Here is a 26612-nt window from a genome sequence, read left to right as displayed (position 1 = left end):
AACACACACAGCATTTTGCACTTGCCGACGTATGCGGACGCAAGTGACGGGTGAAATCGAAACGCTGGCTCAGGTAAGCCCACTCCCCAGGCTGCAACAGAAGCCCTTTGTGGGGCCCCAGCTTATATCAAAAGGTCGGTGCTCTCCCGGTTTGACTTTGCTCGTTTCAGTGCAGAAGCACACTTTCCTGATGAGCAGTTAGTAAAAAAGAGAAAAGCACTGCAACTGCTAGTTAAAATACAATATACAATTACATGTGAATTATACTTTAACTCAGTGGTCTCAAACTTGCAGCCCGCGGGCCCTTTGTGGCCCTCAAGGCGATAGATTGTGCCCCCCTGCCGAGTTTGATATGGATACTACATTTGTGCTAATTAGTTAAGAAGCGCTCCAAATGTACAAGCTAATGTTTGAGATCCGTGTAAGTTCACCCTGCGATATGATTGGCTAGCTACTTCCCGGTTTGACTCACGGCAGTGCGTATACATAACGGACTAGAAATGTAGTCAGATTAGCTGATTCAATAATCATGGTTTTCAAAACTGATCGCAGAAAATTGTGTTCAAGTTGAAATGTGGAACGAGGGGCTGCTGGGGTGTGGATAGAGATCGTCAATGCTGTTGAACTGAAGCTTTAACGACATTTAATGTATCTTACGTGCAACTTTCGGTTAGTTCCTCCCTTTGAAAACCCAATACATTTTTGAGTTTGTCAAAATCGATGTGTGTCTCTATGTCATTTCTACCAAGATTAATGTTGTTGTTTTTTTAAATAAATGCAAACTAAATGCTTTTTCTGGTCACTAGAAGGCAGTGTTTTTATAGCGATGAGATTTTGTCCTGGTGTGAAACTGCATTCAATCAACTGTTAAAGTGAAGCAGTTAACACATTCAATGCCAAACATGAATATCTTTTCTCCACATTGTTTGTGAATAAATGCATACATGCCAACCTTTTGACATTAAAAAGCGGTAGATTTCATTGCACGCTTTATTTCTACGCATGAGTTACAATCCATCTCCAGGACGTTAAAAGAAAAACATGTGTGCTTGTTTAAATCCATTAGTGTCATGGTCGCCTTGGTGACCAGTCTGCCCCGCCCTCTGGGCAACAGCTGAAGCAGTTCAACTAATTGTGTCTGCTATTTAAGGCTGGATTCTGGGCTTTGCGGGGGCTGGCTCATTGTACATATTCCCCGGTCTGTTATGCCTTGCCCTGTTTTAGTTTTAAACATTGTCCGTTCTGTTATGCCTTGTCTCGTTTAGTTGAGTTGGAAGAAACTTGTTTGTTTTGTCATGTCCCAGAGTTATGGACAACTTTTATTTTGTTAAATAAAACCTATGGATCGTCAACGCATTTGAGTTCTCCCTTCCTGCCTCCTGCATCCGTTCTGGTCCGGTCACCCCCTTTCCTTCAACCCCACCACGCCTCGTGACAATTAGTGGCAAACCTTTACCAAAATGGAAATCTAATGCGATCGTTGGACGCAAAATACTTATTCTTGCTTCAAAATAATGCAGCGGTAGAAGAAAATACTAATCTCGAGTCAAGAATTTTTGGTTAAAATTGGAAAAAGCGGTAGTTTAATGTGTAAAACGGTAGTGTTCGCAGGTATGTAAAAGTGTTGTGTTTAGAAAGAATGCCTTGTCATCCGTGATTATTATATGTAGGGTAGGTAACTAATGTAGGGCATGTAGCATGGCGGCTCAGTGGTTAGCGCGTGTGCGGCACAGTTCTTAAGTCATGAGATCAAACCTCCTGTGCGGGGTTTGCATGTTCTCCCCATGCTTGCGTGGGTTTCCTCTGGGCACTCCGGTTCCCTCCCACATTCCCAAAATATGCATGTTAGGTTAATTGGATGGTCCAAATTGTCCCTCTAGGTGTGAATGAGCGAGTGAGTTGTCAGTCTATGCGACTGGCTGGCAACCAATTCAGGATGTCCCCTGCCTACTGCCCGAAGATAGCTGGGATGGGCTCCAGCTCCCCCGCGACCCAACTGAGGATAAGCGGTGAAGATAAGGGATGGATGGATGGTTATTAACGTAGGCTGTATGATAAAGCATAATACTGAAAAACAAAGCAAAACATTTGGAGTAACCATTCTTTACTGATCCGGCCCGCCTGAGAACAGAAAGTCTCAATCCTGCCCCAAAGCCAAACTGAGTTTGACATCCCTGTGTTAACTCTTTGTCAATGGATTGACAATGTTTGCCCATCCTTTTGAAGAACAGTACACACGGGTGTCATTTAAACAGTCCAAACTCCATTGTTTGAGCTCTGGTAACCAAACAAACCATTTGTTGTTAACTTTTAGAAACTACCTACATTAGTATGAAATCACTGAAGCACCTATTTGACACGCAACGTGTACTCCCATCTCCAATGATGGGGTCCTGTGCCATATCCCCACTATTGTGCCTTACGACATTGAGCGCTTCATAAAATTCCTGAATGCGCTTCATGACAGGCTGATCCCACCTGAGGAGAGAAGCCTGGCATGCCACTCTTTGTCGTTATCTGGGACAATGTGGGCTTTCACCGCTATCACCTTATCAATGGATGTTTTGCAGGACACCCTCAAAAGATGATGTAGTTCCTTTTAGGATATTCTCCATTTCCATTTCCATAGAGAAGTTCTTTAGTGCTTAAGGTAGGTTTCTGAACGCAGCCCCTATGTGCAGATGCCTTTGCTGAATGCAATGACTGGTCCTGTCTAAGGAATAGGTGCAGAAGAATGTCAAAGTTGGATAAGTCATGTAAGAAGAAATTTTCTATTGATTCTTTGGAAGAGAGGATGTTGAATGTCATGTGAATGAGGATCTGCGTCCCTGTGGTCAAGACAGAAGGGACTGAGTATCAATAGTGGCTTATTCTCATTCTCTACAGTAATTAACCATTCCTAATCCCGGGAAAAAATGTAGGTAACCCAAGTAGAAGCGGCCATATTGGTTGGGTGTAAATCGGTATGTTTACCTCAATATTATTGTGATTGACATTCAAGACATGGCAATCAAATCTCTAGTTTGGCTGTCGTTGAACGTTCAGGGCTAATTGACGACAGAAAATGTTCTCTGATGTACAAACAAGACCCTTTCACTTAAGAAAAAGCATGTGGTGTAGGGGCTAGGGTCCAAACAATAGGATCATTGGGACTCGTTTTAGCCAGCAAACGGTGCACTATCATCGGTGAGGCCTTCTAGCATACCTGGGACATCCACAGGGTTTCCATTGCGTTAATTCAGAGCCTATCACCTAGCAGATAAGGGTGCACTGTTGTAAATCAAGCTTTCAGGGATATTTGGGACTTTCTTTGGAGCTCATTTCATCCTAAAAACAGCACAATATTTTTGACTAGGGTTTATGGTGCATATCCACTATCACTGAAGGGCGCATCGCAAGTAAAGTTCTTGCTTTGGCTTCCACTCAGCAGGTAACAGTGTGAATGAATGATATTATCTTTATGGAAAATGGATCTGGTGTTGTTGAGGCTCAATCCTGCTTGTAGTTTTGAGAGTTAGCAGCAGCAGTTGCTTTTGCTTCCCCTCCCAACGATGCATCCGCCATTTTAAGGCCCGATAACAATCCACAGACCACCCGGTGGTCTCAACAATTCATCAGTGATGTTATATCAATGTTGCTCACCTGTGTCTTTAAGCTCCTGTTGGCTGTAGTGGTGTAACACCGATCTATGCGTGGATACAGTCCAAAGACACACTTGAGCCGCTCCATCCGTGCACAGCGCCATATTGGTTGATATTCAATAATTACTTATAAATAAACAGCAAAGTCACACAAAAAAATAACACCTTACACGTTCCTCTTTCATTTGAACATCCAACAAAATTAGTTTTGACTTGTAATAACCTCAAACCAAGTCTGCGGTACCCAACCAGTTTGGCCGACTGTCTACTTCTGGGTATGCGCGTGACGGCACACGAAAATGGTCAATAGATTTTTATACTCAACACCATTAAATTTAATTTGAATTTGCGTGGTATTTTTGTGATATTCGTTATTTTAGTTTCAGCCGCTATTTGGAAAAATAATCAATGGAACCTCTAAAATGTGCACCCAAGCATTTTGATTTTGGATCCATTTATTTGCAAGAAGGCAAATTTGACAAGCTACATAACCTGTTGGGCTCCAATGACAAGTAATAGCCCCGATTCACCTGAGCTCTGTTTTTTGTTGTCCTCTGTGTAATGGTTGACTGGAAGAGCTCATACACTTGTGTACAATTTCTACTGTTTAATGGCAAAATGTTCTTTTGTTGCGTATGTTAAATATTTTAGCACAGTTTGCATTTTGACCACCATTGGCACTATTTTGGCCTCTGTGTTAATTGTTTTGAAAATATTAAGTTTTAATTGACAGATGCATCAAACAATCTAAAAACATAATGTATGTAATCTTCACATGCCCTCCTGGTAAGGTTAGCAATTTTCCGTTCTCTGCTTATGGCCTTTATCTCAATTTTCACAACCCAGCAATTTGTTAATCACTGAAATTTAAGGGTTTCAATGTTGTGTAGAGAACAAGGTACCAGATAAGTTTATTACGCTAGTTTTTGTTTAAAGAGAAAACCTCTTGAGCAGCCAAACCACCACTGCCCTCGGTCCTGGCTTGCAATTTAAAAGGTCAAACTCAAAGTTAGCATGACAAAAGCCACGGCTTTGTCCCTTACAAACAGCAGGCCATGACGCCTTTTCAACTCTGCGTCAGGAGTCTATGTAAAGTAGGCCAAAACATTGTCCTTTTCGGCCAGCTCACCATTAGGACAGCATGGGATACAAATGCCAAATTAAACTGAGGCTGAATCGTGTATATGGAAAATGTCTGATTTAAGGGAGCACGAGAACAGGGCCTTTACAACAGCGACGTGCGGGGAAGTTTGTGTCTGTTGAGGCACAGTCAGATTTAGCAATATATTTTTTATTGTTTAATTTGAGGAGGAAAACAATATATGTACTGTACCTCTAAATGAAGTGTATTCACTTAGAATCAAGAGTTAGGTAAACCTCCATTCTGAAAAAAAAAATCTATGCAACGAGAAAAAAAATACTAGATGGCTTGACTTGCTGTTAGCTTGCTAATTCTATCACCATTTCTATTGTTTGGGACTGAGGTGTTCACCGAATCAGAATATCTTATCTCACTGTTACCTTCTGCCATGAGGCAAGAGAATTCCATGCCTCACTCTCCAGATGCTCAGCACAGTATTACATACTAAATGTATTAATAATATTAATTATATAACGTGGGATTTTAATAAAGTAAATCCCAAAATTGTTAAGTGAAATAATAAAGAACTATAATGTTAAAATATGTCGCCTTCTTTTGTGCCAGATAGTAGCATAATCAACAATTTCTCTATATAAATAATAAATAATAAAAATGTTCTGAGACAGTCCAAGATTCAGGTCCTTGAGCTTGTCATAAAGAATTTCTGAAGGTTATTTAGTACTGGGAGGAATCCAGTAGCAATTTGACAAAATATCTTTGACAATCATGTTATCAGGAAGACATTTTTGGGTAGAAATGCAAAATATTGAAATGTATCATAGACTGTGCTTCTATAAACAAATGTCTGTCTGTTTTATGGACAAAGTAATAAAAAAGCATGCATACAAAAGTAGGTATAAAAAATTTACAAATGTGTTTTTAAAAGGGGAAATTCGAATGAATATGAAAAAGTCCGGGCAGCACGGAGGCGCAGTGGTTAGCGCGTGTGTGGCACAGTTCTAAGGTCTTGGGAACCTCCTGTTTGGGTTCAAATCCAGCTACCAGACTTACTGTGCGGAGTTTGTATGTTCTCCCCGTGCTTGCGTGGGTTTCCTCCGGGCACTCCGGTTTCCTCCCACATTCCAAAGACATGCATTTCAGGTGGATTGGCCGGTGCAAATTGTCCCTAGGTGTGAATCAGCGAGCGAGTTGTCTGTCCCTGTGTGCCCTGCGATTGGCTGGCAACCAGTTCAGGGTGTCCCCTGCCCACTGCCCGATGATTGCTGGGATGGGCTCCAGCACCCCCGCGACCCTACTGAGGATAAGCGGTGCAGCTAATGAGATGAGATGAAAAAGTCGACTTGACACTTGTCCTTCATTCCTTTCTGTAAAGCAGGCAGTCAGGGGAGACAGGTGAGGCTATGAAAAATAAAGTTAAAAAAAATATTAAATTGTTATGCTTTTTCATATTATTTATTTCTCCTCACTTAACCTCTCAATTTTTTAAAAATCACAGAATTTTCACATTATGAATATTGTTTGTATTGTATTTGTATGAAGCTTATTACTGTGGGGGAGAGGGGGCTGTAGATGCATAGTGAGGCATGCAGTTCTCTTGCCTCAAGCAGAGGGCGATAGTGAGACCAACAAGTTTGATTTGGTGCACACCTCAACCCAAAACAATATAATAGTATTTAGAAATCCAAAAGATAGTCATCCACTATTTCTTTTTTCGTTGCAAAGACTTTTTTTCTCAGTGGATTATTTTATTCAAAAGAGTCAACACATAGACATTTATAAGTAAAGGTAAGAAAATACAACTTTTTTTCTATGGTACAGTTTATATATTGCATTCTTGTTCTGCCATTAAAATGATAAATGAGATATACAGTAGCGTCATTTATTTGTAATTCTTACTGTGCCTCACCAGACACAAACCCAACTGCACATCAATGACATTCACGAAATTAACTTTTTTTGTAAATGTGTTGGATTTCATGTATAAGTAATCTTTGAGCACAATTTGTGTGTCCTTTAAAATCCATTAGGTCAATAATCCATGAAGTCATTAAAATGAGATGGGAAGCTGTGTCGTTGCTGTCATGCACTTTCTGGACAAATCTTAACATATTACCTATTGTTATCTTTTATTGATGTTCACTATGTTTTGTGTACCCAATGCTGAACCCATTGGATCCTGGTCATCCTGGAAGGCGGGATTACCACTTGTAAGGCACCTTCTCAAGGTTTCTTTTTTCCCTGTGCCTAGGTTTTAAGTTTTTCCTCGGCCGCATGTTGGTTTAAGATCATGCGATGTTGTAATTGTACTCCTGTGCAGTCCTTTGAGACATCTTTTGATTAAGTGCTATGCATATAATGTGACTTGACTTGACCGAGTTGTTCACTTGTCTTAGGCAGTCATTGAATTTAAATAAAGCATCTCTAAGAGGTTCCATGGCTTATCTGTAATGTATCTGTCACGCTTCCTACGTTTGCAATTTGAGCACTGCAATGCTCTGTGCAGCAGAGAAAGGACAGAGCACCCAAGAAAAGACCACCAAGAACTGTTCGACGCATGATGACAAAAACGTCTTCTTAGGTCTGTGGTTCTTCTTCTAGACTCTAAACTCTCCAGTGGAGGTTTGCCAGAAATGCCTCGGTCACCACAATCAAACAAACAAGCCAACCACCCTCTTCGGACCTGTTTGGTATTTTAGGTAATTGATACATAAGAGGGCTTTTTGCTGGTCCCGCATGGCCGAGTGTGCCGAGAGAGAAGGGAGCCCCTGTTCGTCGCAAGGACCTCATTGCGGTTTCCTGTGGAATGGACCTGCAAACCGGTGTTGTCAAGGAAGCAATCCCCCGTACCCGCCCTCCAACCCTTTCCACCCCACCTCTCAGGGAATACTGGCTTTCACTGTGAGAAAGTCATACCCTTGTTATGACAGGGTTGCCTACGGGGTGTTTCTCGCAACAAGATAGCCGCCGCCCCCTTCAGGATCATCAAATGAATGATGAGATGCTTCCTTACTTTGACGAATGTATGCAATTGTACACCGCTGCACACGGAACTGAAGTGTCATATTTCCTGGGGAAGGCCTAAAAGCACTGGATATGTGTCCTTAAAGTAACGGATTCCCAACTGTTTTGAGTTCAGGACCCACCGTTCAACCCTAACGAACTGCGACCCAAATCAATAAAAAATGTATCCAATGAAAGGATTGAGCAATTTAAAGCAGATATTTTTATTTTTACCCCTTTTCCCCAAAAACAAAATAACTAGCAAAATGAAAACGACTTCCTTATACTCGCACTTAAGCCTACATCGCATGTAAGTGTCCCCCTAAAACTGCTCTAAAAAAGACACATAATTAAAGAATTCCAAATACAGTATTAATAAAGTGTATACCTATATATTAATAATTGTTTTAATTCTATAGTAAATAAAGATTAATATCCTGTTAAAAACAAAAGATTGTAATACATTCAAACCATTTACTGAACCTTCTCGCAGCGCTTCAGTAGCACTCGTACACCATTTTCGTATTTTGTTGTCATATACTTTGACTCGATCGTTGTTGTCGCTGTTTTCACTTTTCCTTACTTAACACAACTTTCTTAGAACCCATTATTACGGGCAGAAAAATGAAATAAAACCAATAAAATCACAATGAAATGAGATGTGGTCCCTCTCAAATGCGCCGATTGACTGAATAGGTAGAAGTGATCAAGCAGGGCATAATCGCCATCTACTGTTAGGGTTAACAAAATAAATATACCTTTTGCAAAGAAAATACATATTAGTAAAATCTTAAAGGAACAGTGACCACTAGATGTCACTGTATGGTGTAGTGCAACTGAAAACAAGTTTTAAAAAGCATAAGGTAGAATACAACCTACTCAAAGTGACCAAAACAAAGCATTTTGACTTCTCATTTTCTCCCTAGCCATTGTGTGTTTTTTGGGCACCAATAGCAGCAAGAAGGCGGGCAATCATGTCAGTTCCCTCTAGGTGAGCCTCTAGTTATCTAGAACCATTGCTTATTTCTCGTCCTACGAGTATTTTCCAAAAAGCATGTTTATATGATAGTTCATAAATTATTGCTTACTATTTGCATCAATATTGTTTTGTTTTTTTAAAGGGATGGAGACGTTTTTTAGCAGTGTCCCTTTAAACTCTGGATTATTTTTGATAAAAGTTGAAAAATTCCTTCCTCGTCAGGCATTGTCTCCTTTCCTGTGATTTTTGTCTCCGCCACTTCCTCACTCTGTGCAGCCCGAGTTCCACTAGGAAGTAGTTGCAAGACGTTTCCCGTTTTTGTTGCTTTGTGTAGCCGTTTTGATAGAATTTAAACTCCTTCCTTGCTTCGTCTGTGTATATTTGCATTTATTCATTCCAGGCCATGCTTTTTTCGGGGGTCTTCCTGTCTAAAGCGTGCTCCACTAACGAAGCACATATGCGGGGCTTTTTTCTCTCTTTAGAAGTCGCATACCCCCGAAAACTCTTCAAAGCAGTGTGACGATTCTGTTTCCGTTTAGACGCCTGGATCCCTAATTTAGTTTTGGATGACATGTTGCAGGCTACAAACCAGACTGTCGGTAGCCGATTGTAAATGATCTGAACTGTTTTTTGTTCTTTTGGCAAAACTGAAATGCAATTTTAGAAAGGAAAGATTATGTAATGTTTCTTTTGGGATGCCCACATTTATGCACCTGCCTTCTTTTGTGTGTTATTTGTACAATTTCCGTAAATCCTATAAACTTTTCCTTCTCAAATGTAATCCCGCGGTATATTGGGTAGAAGTGAATTTCCCTAAGGCAGGGGTGTCCAACTCATTTGAGCAGGGGGCCACATGCTAGAAAAAGAAACAACTCACCTGGGCCGGACTCGTAGGTTCAACTGAAAGAGAGAAATAAGGAGAGAGGTAAAACAAGAGAGCAGGAAAGAGAGAGATAAAGAGAGAGAGAACACGACAGAGCCGTAGTAAGAGAGAGAAGGTAAGAGAGACGGAAAAAGAGAAAGAGTGAGGGAAATAGAGAGAGTACAAAAGATAGTACAACCAAGAGATAAAGAGAAGAAAAAAGGAGAGAGAAAGAAAGATGGAAAAAGAAAGAGGAAGAAATAAAGAAAGAAATACAATGAGAGAGAAAGATCAGAAAAATGAGAGAATAAAAAAGACAGCGAAAGAAAGAGAGAGGAAAAGAGTGAGTACGAGAAAGAGAGACATAGAAAGGGAGTGAGAAAGAGAGATAAAAAGTGAGAAAAATGAAAGAAAGAGTGAAAGAGAGAGAGAAAAAGAAAAAGGTGGAGAGAGAAAGAGGGTGATAAATAAAAAAAGCAATTGTAAAATGGGAGAGAAAAAGAGGGATAGGGTTAGAAAGAGAGAAAACTGGAAAGAAAGAAAGAGTTAGAGAGAGAAAGAGAGACAAAGAAAAAGTGAAAGGAAAAGGGTGAGCATTAGAAAAAGGGATATAGAAAGGGAGTGAGAAAGAGAAGGGAAAAGCAAAAAAAAGAAGGAAAGAGCAAAAGATAAAAGAGACAAAATAGAAAAAAGGAGAGAAAAAGAAAGGGTGAGAAAAAAGGAATAGAAAAAGGGAGCAAAAGAGAGGGGGGGTTGAGAAGGAAAGAGAAAGGGTTAGAGTTATAGAAAAAATGAGAGAGAGAAAGAAAAAGAGAGAAAAGAGAAAGAGCAAGAGAGAAAAATAGATAAATAAAGAGAGAGAGAGAGAAAGAGAGATAAAGAAAGAAAGCGTAATACAGTTGTTTTGCGAGGGGTGCCTGGCTTGGCTGACATCAAGTGGATATATGTAACACTGCAGCTCATTTTTCTCCTGCGCTTCTCTCAGTGTCGTCTTGCAGGCCGGACTAAAACCCTTGGTGGGCCTGATTCGGCCCGCGGGCCCCCTGTTTGACACATGTGCCCTAAGGGGACCAATAAATTAAATATAATCAATTATGAGTGTCCGCGACCCTACTGAGGATAAGCGGTGCAGCTAATGAGATGAGATGAGAATTATGACTGTGTTTGTCTGCTATAGGATATAATTTTGTACTGAAATTGCTGATCTGAAAAACCGATAGTTTATAAATAAAAATCTAAACTATTATTAAGGGTGCCTAATGTTTTGTACGACTATACTCTTTTCTGATCAAAGAAGAGGGTTAGATATTTTAATTGGTGGGTGAATGTTTGTATTGCTGGAGAACATCCTTTTCACTAGGCCTTAACAAAATCATCAAATTGGGTGACAGGACTCCAATTAGAGGCATTGATTGAGTTAATAAAAAGTCTTCCAGTAATCTTTATTTTGCGCCCACTATGTTTTTTTTTGGAGTACCTTTTCTGTCCGCAGAATAAACCCTGAAATACAGTTGATCAATGCATTTATTTGTGACTTTATTTCAAAAGACTACCTTGCAGCACAGGATATTACGCTATTTCTATCCGCATTCATAGCTTTCCGAGCAGAAACAGACTGCATAGGACATGACACCAGCTTCTTGTGAGGAAAAGTATGCTCGATTTTAGCATCAAAAATGACGCTAGGTTTCAACACAAAAAAATACAATGCTAGTTTTCAGCGTAGGAGACAAAAGTATTTTTCAGCATAGAAAATGACATTAGCTTTCAGAAGAAGAAAATACAATGCTAGTTTTTAGCAAAAAAAAGAACTCAAAATATAAGCATAGAAGATGACATTGTTTTTTTAGCATACATGAAGACAATGCTAGTTTTCAGCGTAGAAGATGACACTAGTTTTCAGCACACCAGAAACAATGTTAGCTTTCATAGATTCATAGAGGATGATCCTCGTTTTGAATGTAGAAGAAGACAATGCTAGTTTGGAGCATAGAAGAAGACAAAGCTAGTTTTCAGCATAGAAGATGACCCTAGTTTTGAAAGTACTGTAGGACACTATTTTCAGCCATTGAAGATGACTGTTAAGTGCAAAAGAAGAATGCATGCGATAACTTATTGCAAAAGTCGTCTGGTCCTTTCTGGGCGTAGGGAGTGGTCTTCAGCACCAATGAGTCCCTTGTCTGTTGTTTTATTATACAGTTAAGACCTCGGTCACCTTATTTACATAGCGCTTGTCTACCCCGCCGGGGAAACTTGTTGTGGCAACACAAGACAGAACAATTTAGCATTCAGAACAACAGTGGAGCTTGACTTGGTGTCAAGTTGACATTTGAGGGCCCCAAGTGCTGCCTGCAGACATCTCGCACCTGATTGTGACATGCTTCATGTCTACAGGCCCTTTCAGTGTGTCTTTGTACGCAACGCATGAAGAAGTGGGTGTGAACCTTCAGTCACCACCTGCTAACTCTACTGCAACCCCCATAAGAGAATTATTTTTCTTTCTTTTTTATTTATTTATTTAAAACCCATGCTTCTTGGTCTCTTACAAGCGTGTTGCCAGCCTACAAAATGAGCATGGTTCAATTGTAAATTAAGCAAACCACACTTATAACTTACGCCTTCCCTTAAAGTGATTCGACTCTTGGGTTAATAACGCTGTTTGTTTAATAGCTGTTTGCAGTCATCTGTTTCTTATTCCTTGTGTTTAATTGTTTATACATTTTGTCATCTATTTCTTACTGTCTTTGTTTTGGTGGGTGGAGGGTCCAACTGGCAGAGCTTTTCACCCATTGGTTAATCGCTGATCAACTGACTTTCTATAAGGATGTGGGAAGCAAGACATTAATAGCTGATCGTTCATCACTGATCTATCAATGGTCGGAAAACCTTCACATTTACGCGTCAACTCGTAAAAATATCCGTCAAAGATGGAAAATTGTTGGTCAAATTAACCTCTGCAGACACAGGAATATAAAAGATGTAGATTATTTTAAAGATAAAGAGTAGAGCCTTGTTTCACTTGCAATAGATATGCTTTATGGTTCGAGCGTCTGCACGGGGCCCTTTGAGTGCCCCACCACCCAGCCTTTCGCACAGTCCTTATTACAGGCCGCACAGCTCTTCGGAATTGTTGACCTTTCTAAATACCTACAGCTTTTCTTAAAGTCCGTCTTGAAAACGGCTCTGACAGTAAACCTGTGACTAAATTTTCTCTTCCTTCAGCCATTGAAGGTTGACAAAAACCCTAGAAAAATCTACACAACAATATATTTGCTTGTACAGCTCGTCCTCAAGCCCCGAGCTGACGTTTCCCAGGGCCTTCCAGAAGCCCCTGACTTTGCCGAATGGGAAACTTAATTGGCTATACTAGCAGTGATATCGACACTCATGTTATCATGTTTGTGACAAAATACACGAAAAAAAATATTACAGAAATAAAAGAATGACGAAACAAATGACAAATTGCACGAAGAAATCAATAAGTTGTATTTATTAGATATATTTAATTATTACGGGGATTTGTTTATGTATTCATTTATTTATATGGTGTATATATATATATATATATATATATATATATATATATATATATATATATATATATTGGTCCCCCATACGTAACAAAATAGAACAGCTAATTTTGATTTGTGTTTTGAGAAAAGATTACAATTACAAATCAAGATAACGTTACTATTACCATATTGGCAGGTCAACGAACTGCAATAAATATGCAGATGGTCAGAGTGTGCGAGGCGTGCGTTGTTTGACGATTGCGGTCAAGTTCGTTTCTGGCACGGTGGTAAAGAGGAAGCCCTCTGGGGTGTTTTGCCTGAATCCCGACAGCCAAGTTCTTTTTGCAGAACCAGATGTCGGTGACATGATGATCGCATTCCAAAATATACGCCTCGATCACATCAAGGCCGTCGCCCCACGCGAGCACCTGAGACTACTTAGCGTATGGAAATGGCCGGCTGCAGGATTTGTCGTCATTATGCTAACTTTGGGCTCAACCTTTGCTTTTTGATAATCACCTCGGCTAGCAGACTAAACATTGCGGATGAAAGGCACCTCACATTTGCCAGGCAAAGATCGTCATATTTTCATCTGGTCTTAATATCGCACAATGGAATAGTTTGGCCAACGTCCCCCTGATACAAATCCCGTCAGACTGGATATTGCAGCATTGACGCTGCATGTTTTTCTACAACGTATCTGATTGACTTTTGATTGTTGGCCGTTTTTACAAAAACAACTCCCTTTACCGTTCAGGAAATCGGCAATTGTGGGAGTCAGGGATGGTTTATTGTAGGTTTAACCAAGAAATAAATCAACTTATGCAAGAATAAATAACCAAATCAAAGAATAATAACTACAGGCTAACCTCTGAGGTCACGTTTGTGAAAAATTACCCTGCAGGATTTGATCCCAGACAAAAGTGTCCAAAACAATTTACCTAACAATAGATCATTTTTATCATTTTATAACTTTTTTTTCCATGTATTGTATTTTTGAAACATTCGTAGACCAATGTCGTGCAGTGAGTCTCGTTTTTTGCTAGTCACAGTTGGATTTTACAAATAATTGAAACTACATTTTAATCATAATTTTCTTGGCAGTGCAAGAAAAGCAACGTATAAACTGTAGCATAGGAAAAAAAAACGTTTTATTATCTTATTTTATACATAAAGTCTACAGGCTGTTCCTTTTGGAAAAAAGGGGCCAATAGATAGGTAATCCTTCAGTACGAAAAAAAAGTTACATTACTGGATGGCTTGATTTTCTGTTAGCTGGTTAATGAAATGAAATGACCTGCATTTATATAGTGCTTTTCAAGTCAATGAAGACTTCCCAAAGCGCTTTACAATGTGCTTCACACTTACCCATTCACATACACTCACACATGCATGCCATGCAAGTCGCCAACCTGCTTATTAGAGATTCAGTGTCTTGCCCAAGGACACTTCGACATTTAACACGGAGAAGCCGGGAATTGAACCTGCGATCTCTTGATCCCCAGACGAGCGCTCTACCTCCTGAGCTAATGCCATCACTAATTATTTTGTATGGCTCTGAGATGTGCGCCAAATCAGAATCATTGGTTTCATTATCGCCCTCTGTCATAAGGCAAGAAAAATGCGTGCCTTACACCTCATCTGCAGAGGTAAGATCAGGCCTCATAATTCATCCCAACCCGACACGAGTCGCGGGTATATCAACTCGAACCTGCCCAAACCCGACAGATTAACTTGATTTGATAACTAAGCCCGAAATAAACCCGAAGCTTTACTTTAGCCGTGCGTATATCAGCGGCCAACTTTGCGATTTGGCTGAACTACGCAGATTGGGGTTTACTTGGGGCTGAGTCAAATCAAGTGTGCACTGCAAGCGCAGCGCAGAAATGAGCGTTTTGGCGCCGAAGTCTTCGACGACGTGCATCGAACAAAAGGGAAACTGAACAAAATGGCGCTGAAAAGAAAATCGTATTCTGCATATTACAAGCTGCAAATAGTGAAATATTTGGCTGAAGAGCAGCAATAAATTTTATAAAGCTTATAAGCTATTGGCGAGAAGCAGAAATGAAGTCTGACATGAGTGAGGCGGGTGGAGGAAGCGACGTATCTTTTACCCTAAAACAGAGGACAAAGATTTTTTGGGATTAAGTGATTTGGATCTAAACTGATAGTTTGGTAAGGATGTTCTCTATCTAAATAATTACTTGAGTAAAAGTAAGTGAATGTTGAGCAGATCCTCCCTGAAGGGAAAAAAAAACCAGTGTGAGAGAAGCCGGGCCAGTCTGACTTCATGATTGACATCTTAAGTCTGAACCCGGCCTGAAATTCGGGGCGTGTTCGGGTCAGGTTCAAGGCCTGGGCCCAAGATCTTACCTCTACACAGTAATATGTATTAATAATATTCATAATAAACCAGTAATGTGAAAATTTTGAAACTTTTTGAAAAATAAATTCCCAAAATTTTAAATTTAAATGAGAGAAATACATTCGATATGTTTTTATTTTATTTGTTATCATATATTGTTATTATTTTAGTTTATTTTAAATTTCCATGACGACAAGAGACGCACAACCATGACTGCTCATCACTGTCATAGACAATTAATATGAATATAATTGTTACTGGAAACATGTTCCAAATATCATGTTTATGCGCTTTTTAAGTTTCAGAAGTGCTGAATGAAATGAAATGAATGAAATGATCTGTATTTATATAGCTCTTTTCAAGTCAATGAAGACTTCCCGAAGCGCTTTACAATGTGCTTCACATTTACCAGTTCACACACACACTCACACACCAATAGCGGCCGTGCAGAATTTTGCATTGTTTTTGGCATAGTAATGCAAAAATTACTGTTAATATTTCTCAAATAAAATATTAATTCATCCATCCATTATCTGCACCCCTTATCCACAGTAGGATCGCGGGGGTGCTGGAGCACATCTTCGGGCAGTGGGACACCCTGAACTGGTTGCCAGCCTGTCGCAAGACACACAGAGACAGACAACTGACTCGCTCATTCACACCTAGGGACAATTCAGAGCGGCCAATTAACCTGACATGCATGTTTTTGGAATGTGGGAGGAAACCGGCGTGCCCGGAGGAGACCCATGCAAGCACGGGGAGAACATGCAAACTCCACACAGGAGGTGCGATCTCATGACCTCAGAACTGTGCCGCGGACATGCTAATCACTCAGCTGCCTTGCCACCCAAATTATATATTATGTAATAAAAAAGCAATCTTATCAAGTAAAAGTTTCTTGTCCTGCTTTTTTTGTAAATTGTAACATTTTAGGCAGATATGTTTGCTTTTATTAAGTGTATTTCTTGTTAGTATACTTAAAACATATTTTATTTTTTATTTTTATTTCCTTAAAGAGACTGTGTGCACTATGTCCATTAATTGTCGCTGCATTGTTTAGTGCAACTGAAAACGAGTGCTAAAAAACAGGAAGAAAAATACAAAGTGAACAAAAAGCACATTTTTTTTCATGTATTTTCAAGCTTTTCATAAGCTTTTTTTTTGCTGTAGTACCATAATAACAAGATGGCAGATAATTGTGTCAGCTCTAATTTAAAAAACTAGTCATTTAAAAAAATGCTCATTTATATGATAGTCTGTGTATTTTTACATTTGTTTTGAATATTGTTAAATAATGCTTTTTTTTAATTTTGTTTTTTTTTTTACCACTAGGAGGCGCTAGAATTACACTGTCTTTTTAATACTTACTGCTTCTGATTGCAAGAAGTTAAGAAAGATGAGAAACAGACAAGTAATGAGTAATAATAAGTAAAACAAGTAATATAGTAAAATAAAAACCACAATAGCTAAAATGAGCCAAATGACCAAAAAAAGCAACTAAAACATGTTTTATTTTGGTGGATTTAACTCAACAGTTAAACCATGTTTTTGTGATTAAATGATCTGGACAGAATTTGGAAATGTTTTACTTACGGCTGCCATCTCCTGGCTTGTGTCATCATTGCAGCCTTTGTCAGCTTTTTCATGACTTGCGTGCAAATACATGCAATTCATACACACGCTTGAATGAATTATTTTTTCATTTTCCTTGGGGTTTGGGTTGGCTTTTTTACTGGACCTAAAGAAGGCCTTTTATTACTTTCACCATTCTCGTGCTACACAAACAAAAATAGAAAAAAACCTATTGGGACGGGCATAATGTCACTGTCCAGCACTCACCTCTACCCCATTCCACTTACCTAACATGTTCTGCCCCGAACAGCTTTGATAAAAGTAAGACAAACGCAGATACGCATAGTAAACTAAAACATTGAGGGGTCTTTGAACTTGGTTGCCTATTGATAACACATACTGAATAGAAAAAATACTTAACATTCAAATTTTTTAAGGAAACCTCAAAAAATTTACCCCACGAGTTGTACAACAGAATGTGATGACTGAACCTGGTTGAGTACTTTTTAACCTTTTAACAATATTTTTACATCAGAATATTGATTGAATATATTGATTCGCGTTGACCTTTTCTACGATGTTTTGGAGGGATGAAGTCAGCCATGGTGCGTTGGCAGCTGTTTTCTTTTCATGTGGAGAGGAAGCTCAATATCCTGTTGCACGCAGCCTTTTAATGCTAACAGGCTAAATGGAAGTCGGTGCCTCCTTGGGGGCCCGAGGGCCGCTTAAAAGTAGAGCCAAAAAAGCTTTCCCAGCGCGTGATATACGAGTCTGTGGCCATCGCGGAAATCGTCGTCGGAGAGGTAAAAGGGAAGATGTGGTTCTCATTTTTGAGGTAATAAAAGTTGTAATGAGACAAGTTGAGGCAAGAGAACAAAAGCGAAATTGGACCTTTGGTTCCGATTTTCATTGAGTCTCTTTTAATCTAGTGCCATGTGGATGAACATTTGGATTATGTTCACCATTAATACGTCTGCAAAATCAATTGAAAGCGGCAAATAAAAAGTTTTGCCATTAAAAAGGCTCCAAAGCCAAATCTCGTATTTTAATTTGGAACGATATTAGTCAGGTTGGTTGCGGTACTTTAGTTGAGTACAATAGCAGAAACCTGATGGTATGCCACCGTCTAATATGTCATGATTACTGATTGCACTCACCTGTGCCCGCTCGTTTGGCGCCAGCTGCAGCTGGTTACCTTTTTGGTTCCCCCTCCTATTTAAGCTCAGTGCTTTCACTTGCCCTGGGTCAATCCGTCAGCGAACCTGTTTTCACAAGGCAAGCATTTTTGACTCTGACTCCTGTCGGTCTCATTTTGTCACCAGTTTTCCAATTGTCCGTTCCTGATTTCCCCTTTGTCTCCTGCTCCGAACCGTTTTATGACCCCCACCACGTATTGATCTCCCGTCCCGGCTAACGACCTGTTTTTCCGTCTAACTACGTTATCGCTGGCAATGCCTTTCCTCTATATTTCAATAAACTTTTGAGTAACGTTACCCATCTGGGTCCTACTTCTGTCCTGGTCGTGACATAATATTGTAGACCGGTGTTTCCCAAACTTTTTGGGACATGGCAAAACTTTTTTCATCAAAATAATCTCCAGGCATACCCTCCTTCAAATATTTCAAAATTACCAGCACCAATTTTTTGTTGTTTAAATGCTTAAATGATCATGTTGCATATATTGACAGAATACCATTTTTTGGGTCACTGTGGCTCAAGAAATCATACAGGTTATTCATTTTGGCTAACTTTTTAAATTCGTTTTTGGATTTTACTATATTTTTACCTGTTTTTCAAGTGTCGCTTAATTTTCATCTTGTTATTTTTCATATCAAAATAACAAAACTCGTACTGCCAGTGGACCCATGAATGTTTTTACAGGTTGTTACTTTTTTATTTTTACATAAAATAGGAATGTAGTAAAATGAGCAAAACTATGTGCATTTTTTAAATTCTGTTCGATTTAATGTATTTGTTTTTATAGTGAAATCTTAAACATCTTCATCAAAATGAACTTTTATCATATTGCTATTGAATACCATATTTTTAAAGCACCCCAGGCTATGATCCAAGTTCCCTGCAGTTGGGTCCACCCGACGAAATGTAAAACCTTTTTAAAGGTCAGTGTGTATTAGTTAGCGCCTCCTAGTGGTGAGAAAACCCTTTATTAATTAATAAATACAACACAGATTTAAATAATACGCAATTATACATGAACTATCTTATAAACGTGCATCTGTTTGAAAATACTCATGGGTCGAAAAATCTGCATTCATTTTACATAACATTATTCCCACCTAAAGGGAGATAACATATTAGTCTACCATTACGCTGCTATGGGTACCCCCAAAAAACAAAAACCCGGTGAAAGACTGGGAAAATAATTGACAAGAAAAATGTTGCGGTTTGGTCACTTTGAGTCTCCATAGTTTGTATTCTTCCTTGTTGTTTGTAACACTCGTTTGTGGTGGCACTACACAATACAGTGGCATTTAATGGTATTTGAGTACAAAAATTAAGCTTCATTAAATGTGTTTATGATTGGTCTTTGTAAAACAAAATCTTGTAACCGAAGTGAGATTTTGAATGTGCTTTGCTTCGTTTCCGTGATTACTCTAGGCCAGGGGTGTCAAACTCATTTTAACTCGGGGGCCACACGGTAGAACAAACATTCTGTCGGGGGCCGGACTAGTAGATTAAAGAGAAAGAAAAAGAGGGATAAAGAAATAAGAGAAAGAGGGAGGGAAAATGAGAGAGGGCAAGACAAAGAAAGAGAGGGAGGGAGAGAGCGTGAGAAACAAAAGACATAAAAAGAGAAGTTGTGAGAAAGAAAGGGAGCGGAAGAAAGAAATCCAAAGAGGAATAGAAAGAAAAGAGAAAAGAAAGCGCGAAGGGTATGAAGAGAGAAAGAGAAAAGAGAGAAAAGGAAAAAAGGAAGTTAGAGCAAAAGAAGTTAAAAAGACACAGAGAGAGAAAGAGACAAAGAGCAACAAAGGAAGAGAAAAAGAGAGACACAGAGAGTGAAAGAGACCAAGACAGAGAGTGGGAGAAAAGGGTTTGAAAAGAGGGAGAGAGAGAGAGAGAGAGAGAGAGAGAGAGAGAGAAAGAGAGAGAAAAAAAAGAAATACAAGTAGAGTGTCTTTGTTCGAGGCACCTTTCTTTGGCAACATCAAGTTGACATATTTCAACCTGCAGCTTGTTTTTCTCTTGCGCTTCTCTGAGTGTTGTCTCGCGGGCCGGATTCAATCCCTTAGCGGGCCTGATTTAGCCCGCTGGTCGCCTGTTTGACACCTGTGCTCTAGGCGCTGAATTTGGAAAAATTTGGTTTAACGAGATGTATCTAGAGAAATGGGGCAATGAGTACCAAATCAAGTTTTTGAAATGACAAAAACTGTGACAAGTGCCTTGCTGTCCTGGTAAGAATATTTCACAGAAATAATGGAACTGAAATAAGGATCATTGACATCATTTGGGCAGGAGTTGTCAAAACCCTTGGTGCAGTTCAATTGGTTTTAGCTCAACCTGTACACATGCCTAAGAGATTTGGACCTTTTAAGGCTAGGCATATATTTTCTCACTTATTTATTAAAATCCCCGAACACAACAACAAACGTTTTGAGGGTGGTGGACAACTATTTTTTAACTTGACCTGTACACATTTAAGCCACTCCCAGTATTCCTTCCTGAATTTTACCTCTTAAAGCATCTATTTATACATGTATTTAATAAAATCCCCAAACAACCAAAAACATTTGTGTTTTGCAGAGGAAATACATTTTTTTAGCTTGACTTGTACACATTTTAGTCACTCAGGGTTCACAGGTATGCCTTGCTGATTTGGAACTTCTATGGCGGATGTCAAACTTATGCACCGCAGGCCAAATGTAGCCCACCACATCATTTTATGTGGCCCGGGAGACAAGAAGAGAAATTCGAGACGATGACCTGCAGTTTTATAACACGCCCACTAGATATCACCAAAGTCAGTGGCCACTTGCAAAGCACCCACTGCTGTATTTGCTGACTATCATTAATCAACCAGAGAACATTAAAGCAACCCATCCGTGGTGTTATTAAACTTTGAATACAACACAGACGTGCTGTTTAAAGCTGTACAAAGAGTAAAAAACATAACACCTAGGTACCTTGGCAGAATTTGAAGGAAGTTTTAGCTAATTTATTAAATAGATATGAAATATTCAGGTAAACATTTTCATAAAAAATAAATATCAGAAAGACTTTTAAAACTTTATCATAATTATTATCATATTTTTGTCACTTTCCAGTGCATACATTTCCCCTGTAATTGAAATGACTTCAATGGATGTTGTGCTTGCTTTTTTATTATCCTATTTTTTTCAAATGCACTGTTGCTAAATACTACAAGGGATTAAATCACTGTAAAGGAAAATTATTGAGGGGGGAAACATTGATAATCGTTTCTTAATCAAATTTTACATCCCCGAATCATAATATGATTGTGAGCCCCGAAAGAACCCCCAGCCTAATCATAGGCGATTTTATGTTCGGAGCTTTGGGGGTGGAACATATTTTTCATTTTGATTAAACTGATTTAAGATCATTCAACACTGTTCAGGAGTGTCACTTCCAAATTAGTGAACATCGCATTACACTTTTGTGGTAAGCAGAAAAGCTAATACTACGCCACGCCCACTTTTTACTCAATTATTTCTAATACACACACACTCATACAAGAGTTGACACATGAAACTTATTAGACAATGATGCATTCTATTTAATACTTTATAGCCCTACATGGGACTGTGTTGTAAAATAGTTGTTTAACATAAACACTGTATAATATACAATCAATGTAATACACCGGAGCCTCCACAGACTCCGCCGCTATGCCGCAAGTGACACTACCCCAGTGAGAGAGGAGCATGGAGCGTAGAGAGAGTTGTGTTACACATCTAATGGACTATACCATTTCAATGCAGTGGAGTATTTTCAACACTGCTTTGAGCACATTTTTGTTTTGTTTTACTTTTTTTTAGCTAGCTCAGGGGTCTCCAACGTGGTGTCTATGAGCACTACAGTGCCCCCTAGGGACAGCTAAAGTGCCTGTGAACCTATTCTGAAAATAGTGTAGGGACAATGTGATTTTCTAGTAAATGATTTTGGATGTTGTTGACTGAATCTATTGAACAGTACTACCAACAAATAAACCTTGTAGTAACATAGTAACAACATAGTGATAACATGATCAGTTATTTCAGAAATGCTTATACAACTGGGGGCCCTTTGTGCTAATCAGTGACTAAACATAGCTCTCATCTTAAAAAAGGTTGGAGACCCATAATCTAGCGTTTATCATCACCGTTTATTTATATATGGATGCTGAAGGATAGTTAAGAAAGACTGATATCGACGCTTATGATGCGGAGGGGATGTAAACCACTGATGCTGTCGGGCCTCTGTTAAAGAGGGGTTGCGTGACACAGCAACGTACCCCTTGTTGTGCTGTGGGCCTAATATTTGGTGTCAGTGTGGGAAGTGCGAAGGGGAATGAATGTTTGGTGAATGTGACTATAGCCACCTCACACTAGGGATATATGGCATCGGTATACAGTATAGATGGTGTAGACCTATTGTACAGGAAGTATATCAGGTATTATTATAAATGAATATTTTCCATGCAAGCTATAGGTTCAGACCAATGTCAGAAACTTTAAGCAAAGGAACAAAGTTTAGCCTGATGTGAAGAAACCACGAGACCAAGGTGTGAACAGGGAACTGAAAATTTGGTTTCCCTTTGACCTCTACAACGCCTAAAAAACGGACTGAAAACTTTAAGAATTGGCTGATAACACAAAAATGTGCAAACAGATAGCAAGCAGAAAATTAAAGTTGTGGTTTCTTGTTGACCTATACAACGCCTCAAAAAAGGTATAAAAATCTTGCTTCAAAATGTCATGGACAGACTTTTGCTAAGATTGTCTGATTGAAGACTTGTATTGTGGTGGTCTCCAGATTATATTCTGCCAATGAAAACTTCTCGAGAAGCGGTTAATTTCCAGCCTCTTAATTTACCAACATTCTCCTCACCCGAAATTCAACAAACACGTGAAAGACAAGATCCGAATCCACGATCCTTCTTCAATAGAGAGATCGTTTATCATATTTAAGCTTATCCTGTTCTTTATTAAGAAAAATAGTTTTAAAAATGCTATAATTATAGGGAGAATGGATTTTCTACCATGTGGCCCCCGAGCTCAAGTTAGTTTACAACCCCTGTTGAAACTTTTATAAATACAGTTTTAAAAAAAACAATAGTATTGAGGGCACGGGCAGCACGGCGGCGCAGTGGTTGGCTCGTGTGCGGCACAGTTCTGAGGTCATGGGTTCAAATCCAGCTACCAACCTTCCTGTGCGGAGTTTGCATGTTCTCCCCGTGCTTGCGTGGGTTTCCTCCGGGCACTCCGGTTTCCTCCCACATTCCAAAAACATGCATGTAAGGTTAATTGGCCGGTCGAAATTGGCCGGTCCAAATTGTCCCTAGGTGTGAATGAGCGAGCGAATTGTCTTTCACTGTGTGCCCTGCGACTGGCTGGCAACCAGTTCAGGGTGTCCCCTGTCAACTGCCCGAAAATGGCTGGGATGGGCGACCCTACTGAGGATAAGCGGTGCATATAATGGATGGATGGGTGGTTTTGAGGGGAAAATACTTGCATGCTGATGGGAAATGAAACCACCTGCAAGTGAGCAGTAGGAGGTCCCACTCCTGCTATTTCGCCTCCCTCTTTCTCCTACTCGCCTCACTTTCTTCAGGACCCTCGCTGCAAGTGGACCCCCCTCCCAAAAAAGAAAGGAAACCGTTGGACGGCCTCCGACTATGTTTTCAAAAAACAAAGACAAAGTTTTGCTCGAAAAATCCGACTGAACTCACCCCGAATACGGAGTTCGGCTAGCGACAACATGTCACTCCACCCGGCGCGGGTCGTGCAACTCTCCGCCGCCTCCCTGGCGGTTGTGTTCGGCCCTGACGACGAGGAGTCGGCGGAGGAAAATTACGGGCGCCGGAGCTCACCCGCCGTCAACGGGCTGGAGGTCTTCGCTGACTTCAAGGCGCAGAACTTGCGAAGTTTCTGGAATAAGCGGCTTGTGAAGGCAATGGGCGAGGTGCACTTCCAGGGCTGGATGGACGGTCTGGTGCTCTTCGTCCATGGGAGCTCGGCTTGCTTGGAGGTGCTCAGGGAAGCCTGGATGAGAAGAGCGCTTAAGTCTGCTACCGGCTTGGTTATCAGAGCCGTGGGTAAGAATTTCGATACACTTATTTATGCAAATTTCAAAAGCTGTGTCAATGTACAAAGAGTACTATCTGAAAACATGTTAGATACCAATAAGGGTGGGCAGTACTAGGACTATTGGTATTAATTTGATCCAAGTAAATATTGCTTGATACCGATCCGATACTTTGTACTTGAAATTATCTTGATCATTGAATAATTAAACCCTTCGTTAGTTAGTTTATAATTACAATAAACACAGCATACCGATTTTAGGCACTAAAGTGTTTTAATTTATAATTGAATGATATTGCAAAGTTGGGCAGCACGGTGGAGCAGTGGTTAGCGCGTGTGCGGTACAGTTCTAAGGTCTTGGGAACCTCCTGTGAGGGTTCAAATCCAGCTTCCAGACTTACTGTGCGGAGTTTGTATGTTCTCCCCGTGCTTGCGTAGGTTTCCTCCGGGCACTCCGGTTTGCTCCCACATTCCAAAGACATGCATTTCAGGTTGATTGGCCGGTTCAAATTGTCCCTAGGTGTGAATGAGCGAGCGAGTTGTCTGTCCCTGTGTGCCCTGCGATTGGCTGGCAACCAGTTCAGGGTGTCCCCTGCCCAATGCCCGATGATTGCCGGGATGGGCTCCAGCATCCCCACGACCCTACTGAGGATAAGCGGTGCAGCTGATGAGATGAGATATCGCAAAGTTTGTCAGTATAAAAAATGTATAGGAAAAATTCTATTGCAACTGTTCAAGAACAAAAAGCCAAACAAATGTAACAAAAATCAAAGTACTGTATAAAAAAAAAAATCCATCAGACGACATAATACATTCCATTGCACAATCGTTTTAAATAAAGTCAGTAATGCAAGTAGGTTAAAATTGTCACATTGGCTCTATTACCAAACTGACAACAGAATTACAGGTTTTTGTTCAGGAACAGTAGCATGTTTACATTTTTGGTTGCATCTTGTTGCGCCCTTTTCTGCCTATCAGGCAAGCTGTAACAGCAGGCCAGGTAAGGAGAGGTGCTACATGTATTCCTGTAAGTCACAACTCAGGCGAAAAGTTAGAGAGCGTCCAAGGGCCTGCACTATCTACATTGAGAAACAGCACTTTGAGCAAATCGGAAGAGGAGTGAAGTATCGATACCAGGACAATGGTATCACCCCGATCCAAGTATTTGCGTAATGTCAATGATAACGATATTTTGATTGATCTGCCCACCCCTACCTATTTCATTCACATCCCTAGTAGTCTAGTGATGAGGACTTGGCACCTCCAACGCTGCGATCCAGGCTTGATTCCTGTTGCATCCAATGTTGTGTAAATGTGGTCAGCAATATTCCATAACTTCAAGGTCCAATATTATCGTACAACATTGAAGAGCCATTTAAAGTAACAGCATTCAAAATTTTGATGCCTATAATGCAGTTAGAACATTTTGAGTCTCCGTAATTTGTAATATTTATTGTGGTTTTTGCACTCATTTTTAGTTCTACTACACAATACAGCAACATCAAGTGGTCAAATACTACACAGTGTGTCTTTTAGGAAAAAAATGTATTTAATTGTTAAAGCCCTAGTTGAAGCCCAAGTGTGTAATATATCACCACTAGATGGCCCTGTATTGTCTAATACAAATTAAAACCAGTGCCACAGAGCACTGCGTAGCATCAGGATGCTAGACAAACATGTTGCAACATGTTGGCAAATTGACCGTAGGGATTCTACTACGTAAAAAAAAATACAAATTTCTCGACCTATGATGTTTTAATAAAAATCATAGTTCATGTATTTTTGACTAGTATTCAAATCAATGTTGTCGTTTTGTTTTTTACTGAATACATGTTTGCGGCACTACTTGCCCAAAACACACCACAGGTAGTGGTGCCGCTACTACTTTTAGTTAAGGGTTAAGGGATTCAAAAAAACCTTTAACAGATGTATGGTAATATTCAATCACACTTTTTTTCATGTTACTTCTGTCTATTAAAATTAGAGGTTGGACAAACATTATTGTTAGTGGGTTTTATTTGGGCACGAAAACAATGCCAACCACTAAAGAGAACAACTAAATATTTGCACAAAAACAGATGTACAGTAATATAATATAATATAATATATAAACATATGGCCAAAGGAAGTAGGCAGAAACAGAAGCTTTTAACTACCTACCCTATTCAATGTCTATCCTGCAGAAAAGACGTACTCATAATCATAACAAGATGACAGAACCGAAAAAACAAAAAAAGGAAATACATTTGGGCCTCCAATCACACTCCTATAACATATATTACCCAAAGAAACTCTTAATATATTAATGTTCTTC

The 26612-nt window shown here is 39.7% G+C and overlaps 1 protein-coding gene across 2 annotated transcripts in view; it reads left to right on the top strand.

The window, feature by feature from the left end:
• Nucleotides 1-26612, top strand: part of stox1 (storkhead box 1) — a 59036-nt gene continuing 32424 nt past the window's right edge. The window contains exon 1 of one of the 2 annotated variants that reach the window (XM_088350836.1): nt 1-73. Coding sequence is in view for 1 of the 2 variants with exons in the window: in XM_088350834.1 (XP_088206960.1) it covers nt 23973-24309 (337 nt within the window). In the remaining variant the exon portion in view is untranslated. Of the gene's footprint in view, nt 74-23834; nt 24310-26612 lie in introns of those variants that run through there. The other variant, XM_088350834.1, reaches the window with a different exon arrangement.

The sequence above is a fragment of the Urocampus carinirostris genome, chromosome 13, assembly GCF_059441175.1.
Source record: "Urocampus carinirostris isolate Australia breed hairy pipefish chromosome 13, RoL_Ucar_1.0, whole genome shotgun sequence".
NCBI lineage: Eukaryota > Metazoa > Chordata > Actinopteri > Syngnathiformes > Syngnathidae > Urocampus > Urocampus carinirostris.
The sequence above is the reverse complement of the archived record's forward strand: the minus strand, read 5'-3'. Positions and strand labels throughout refer to the sequence as shown.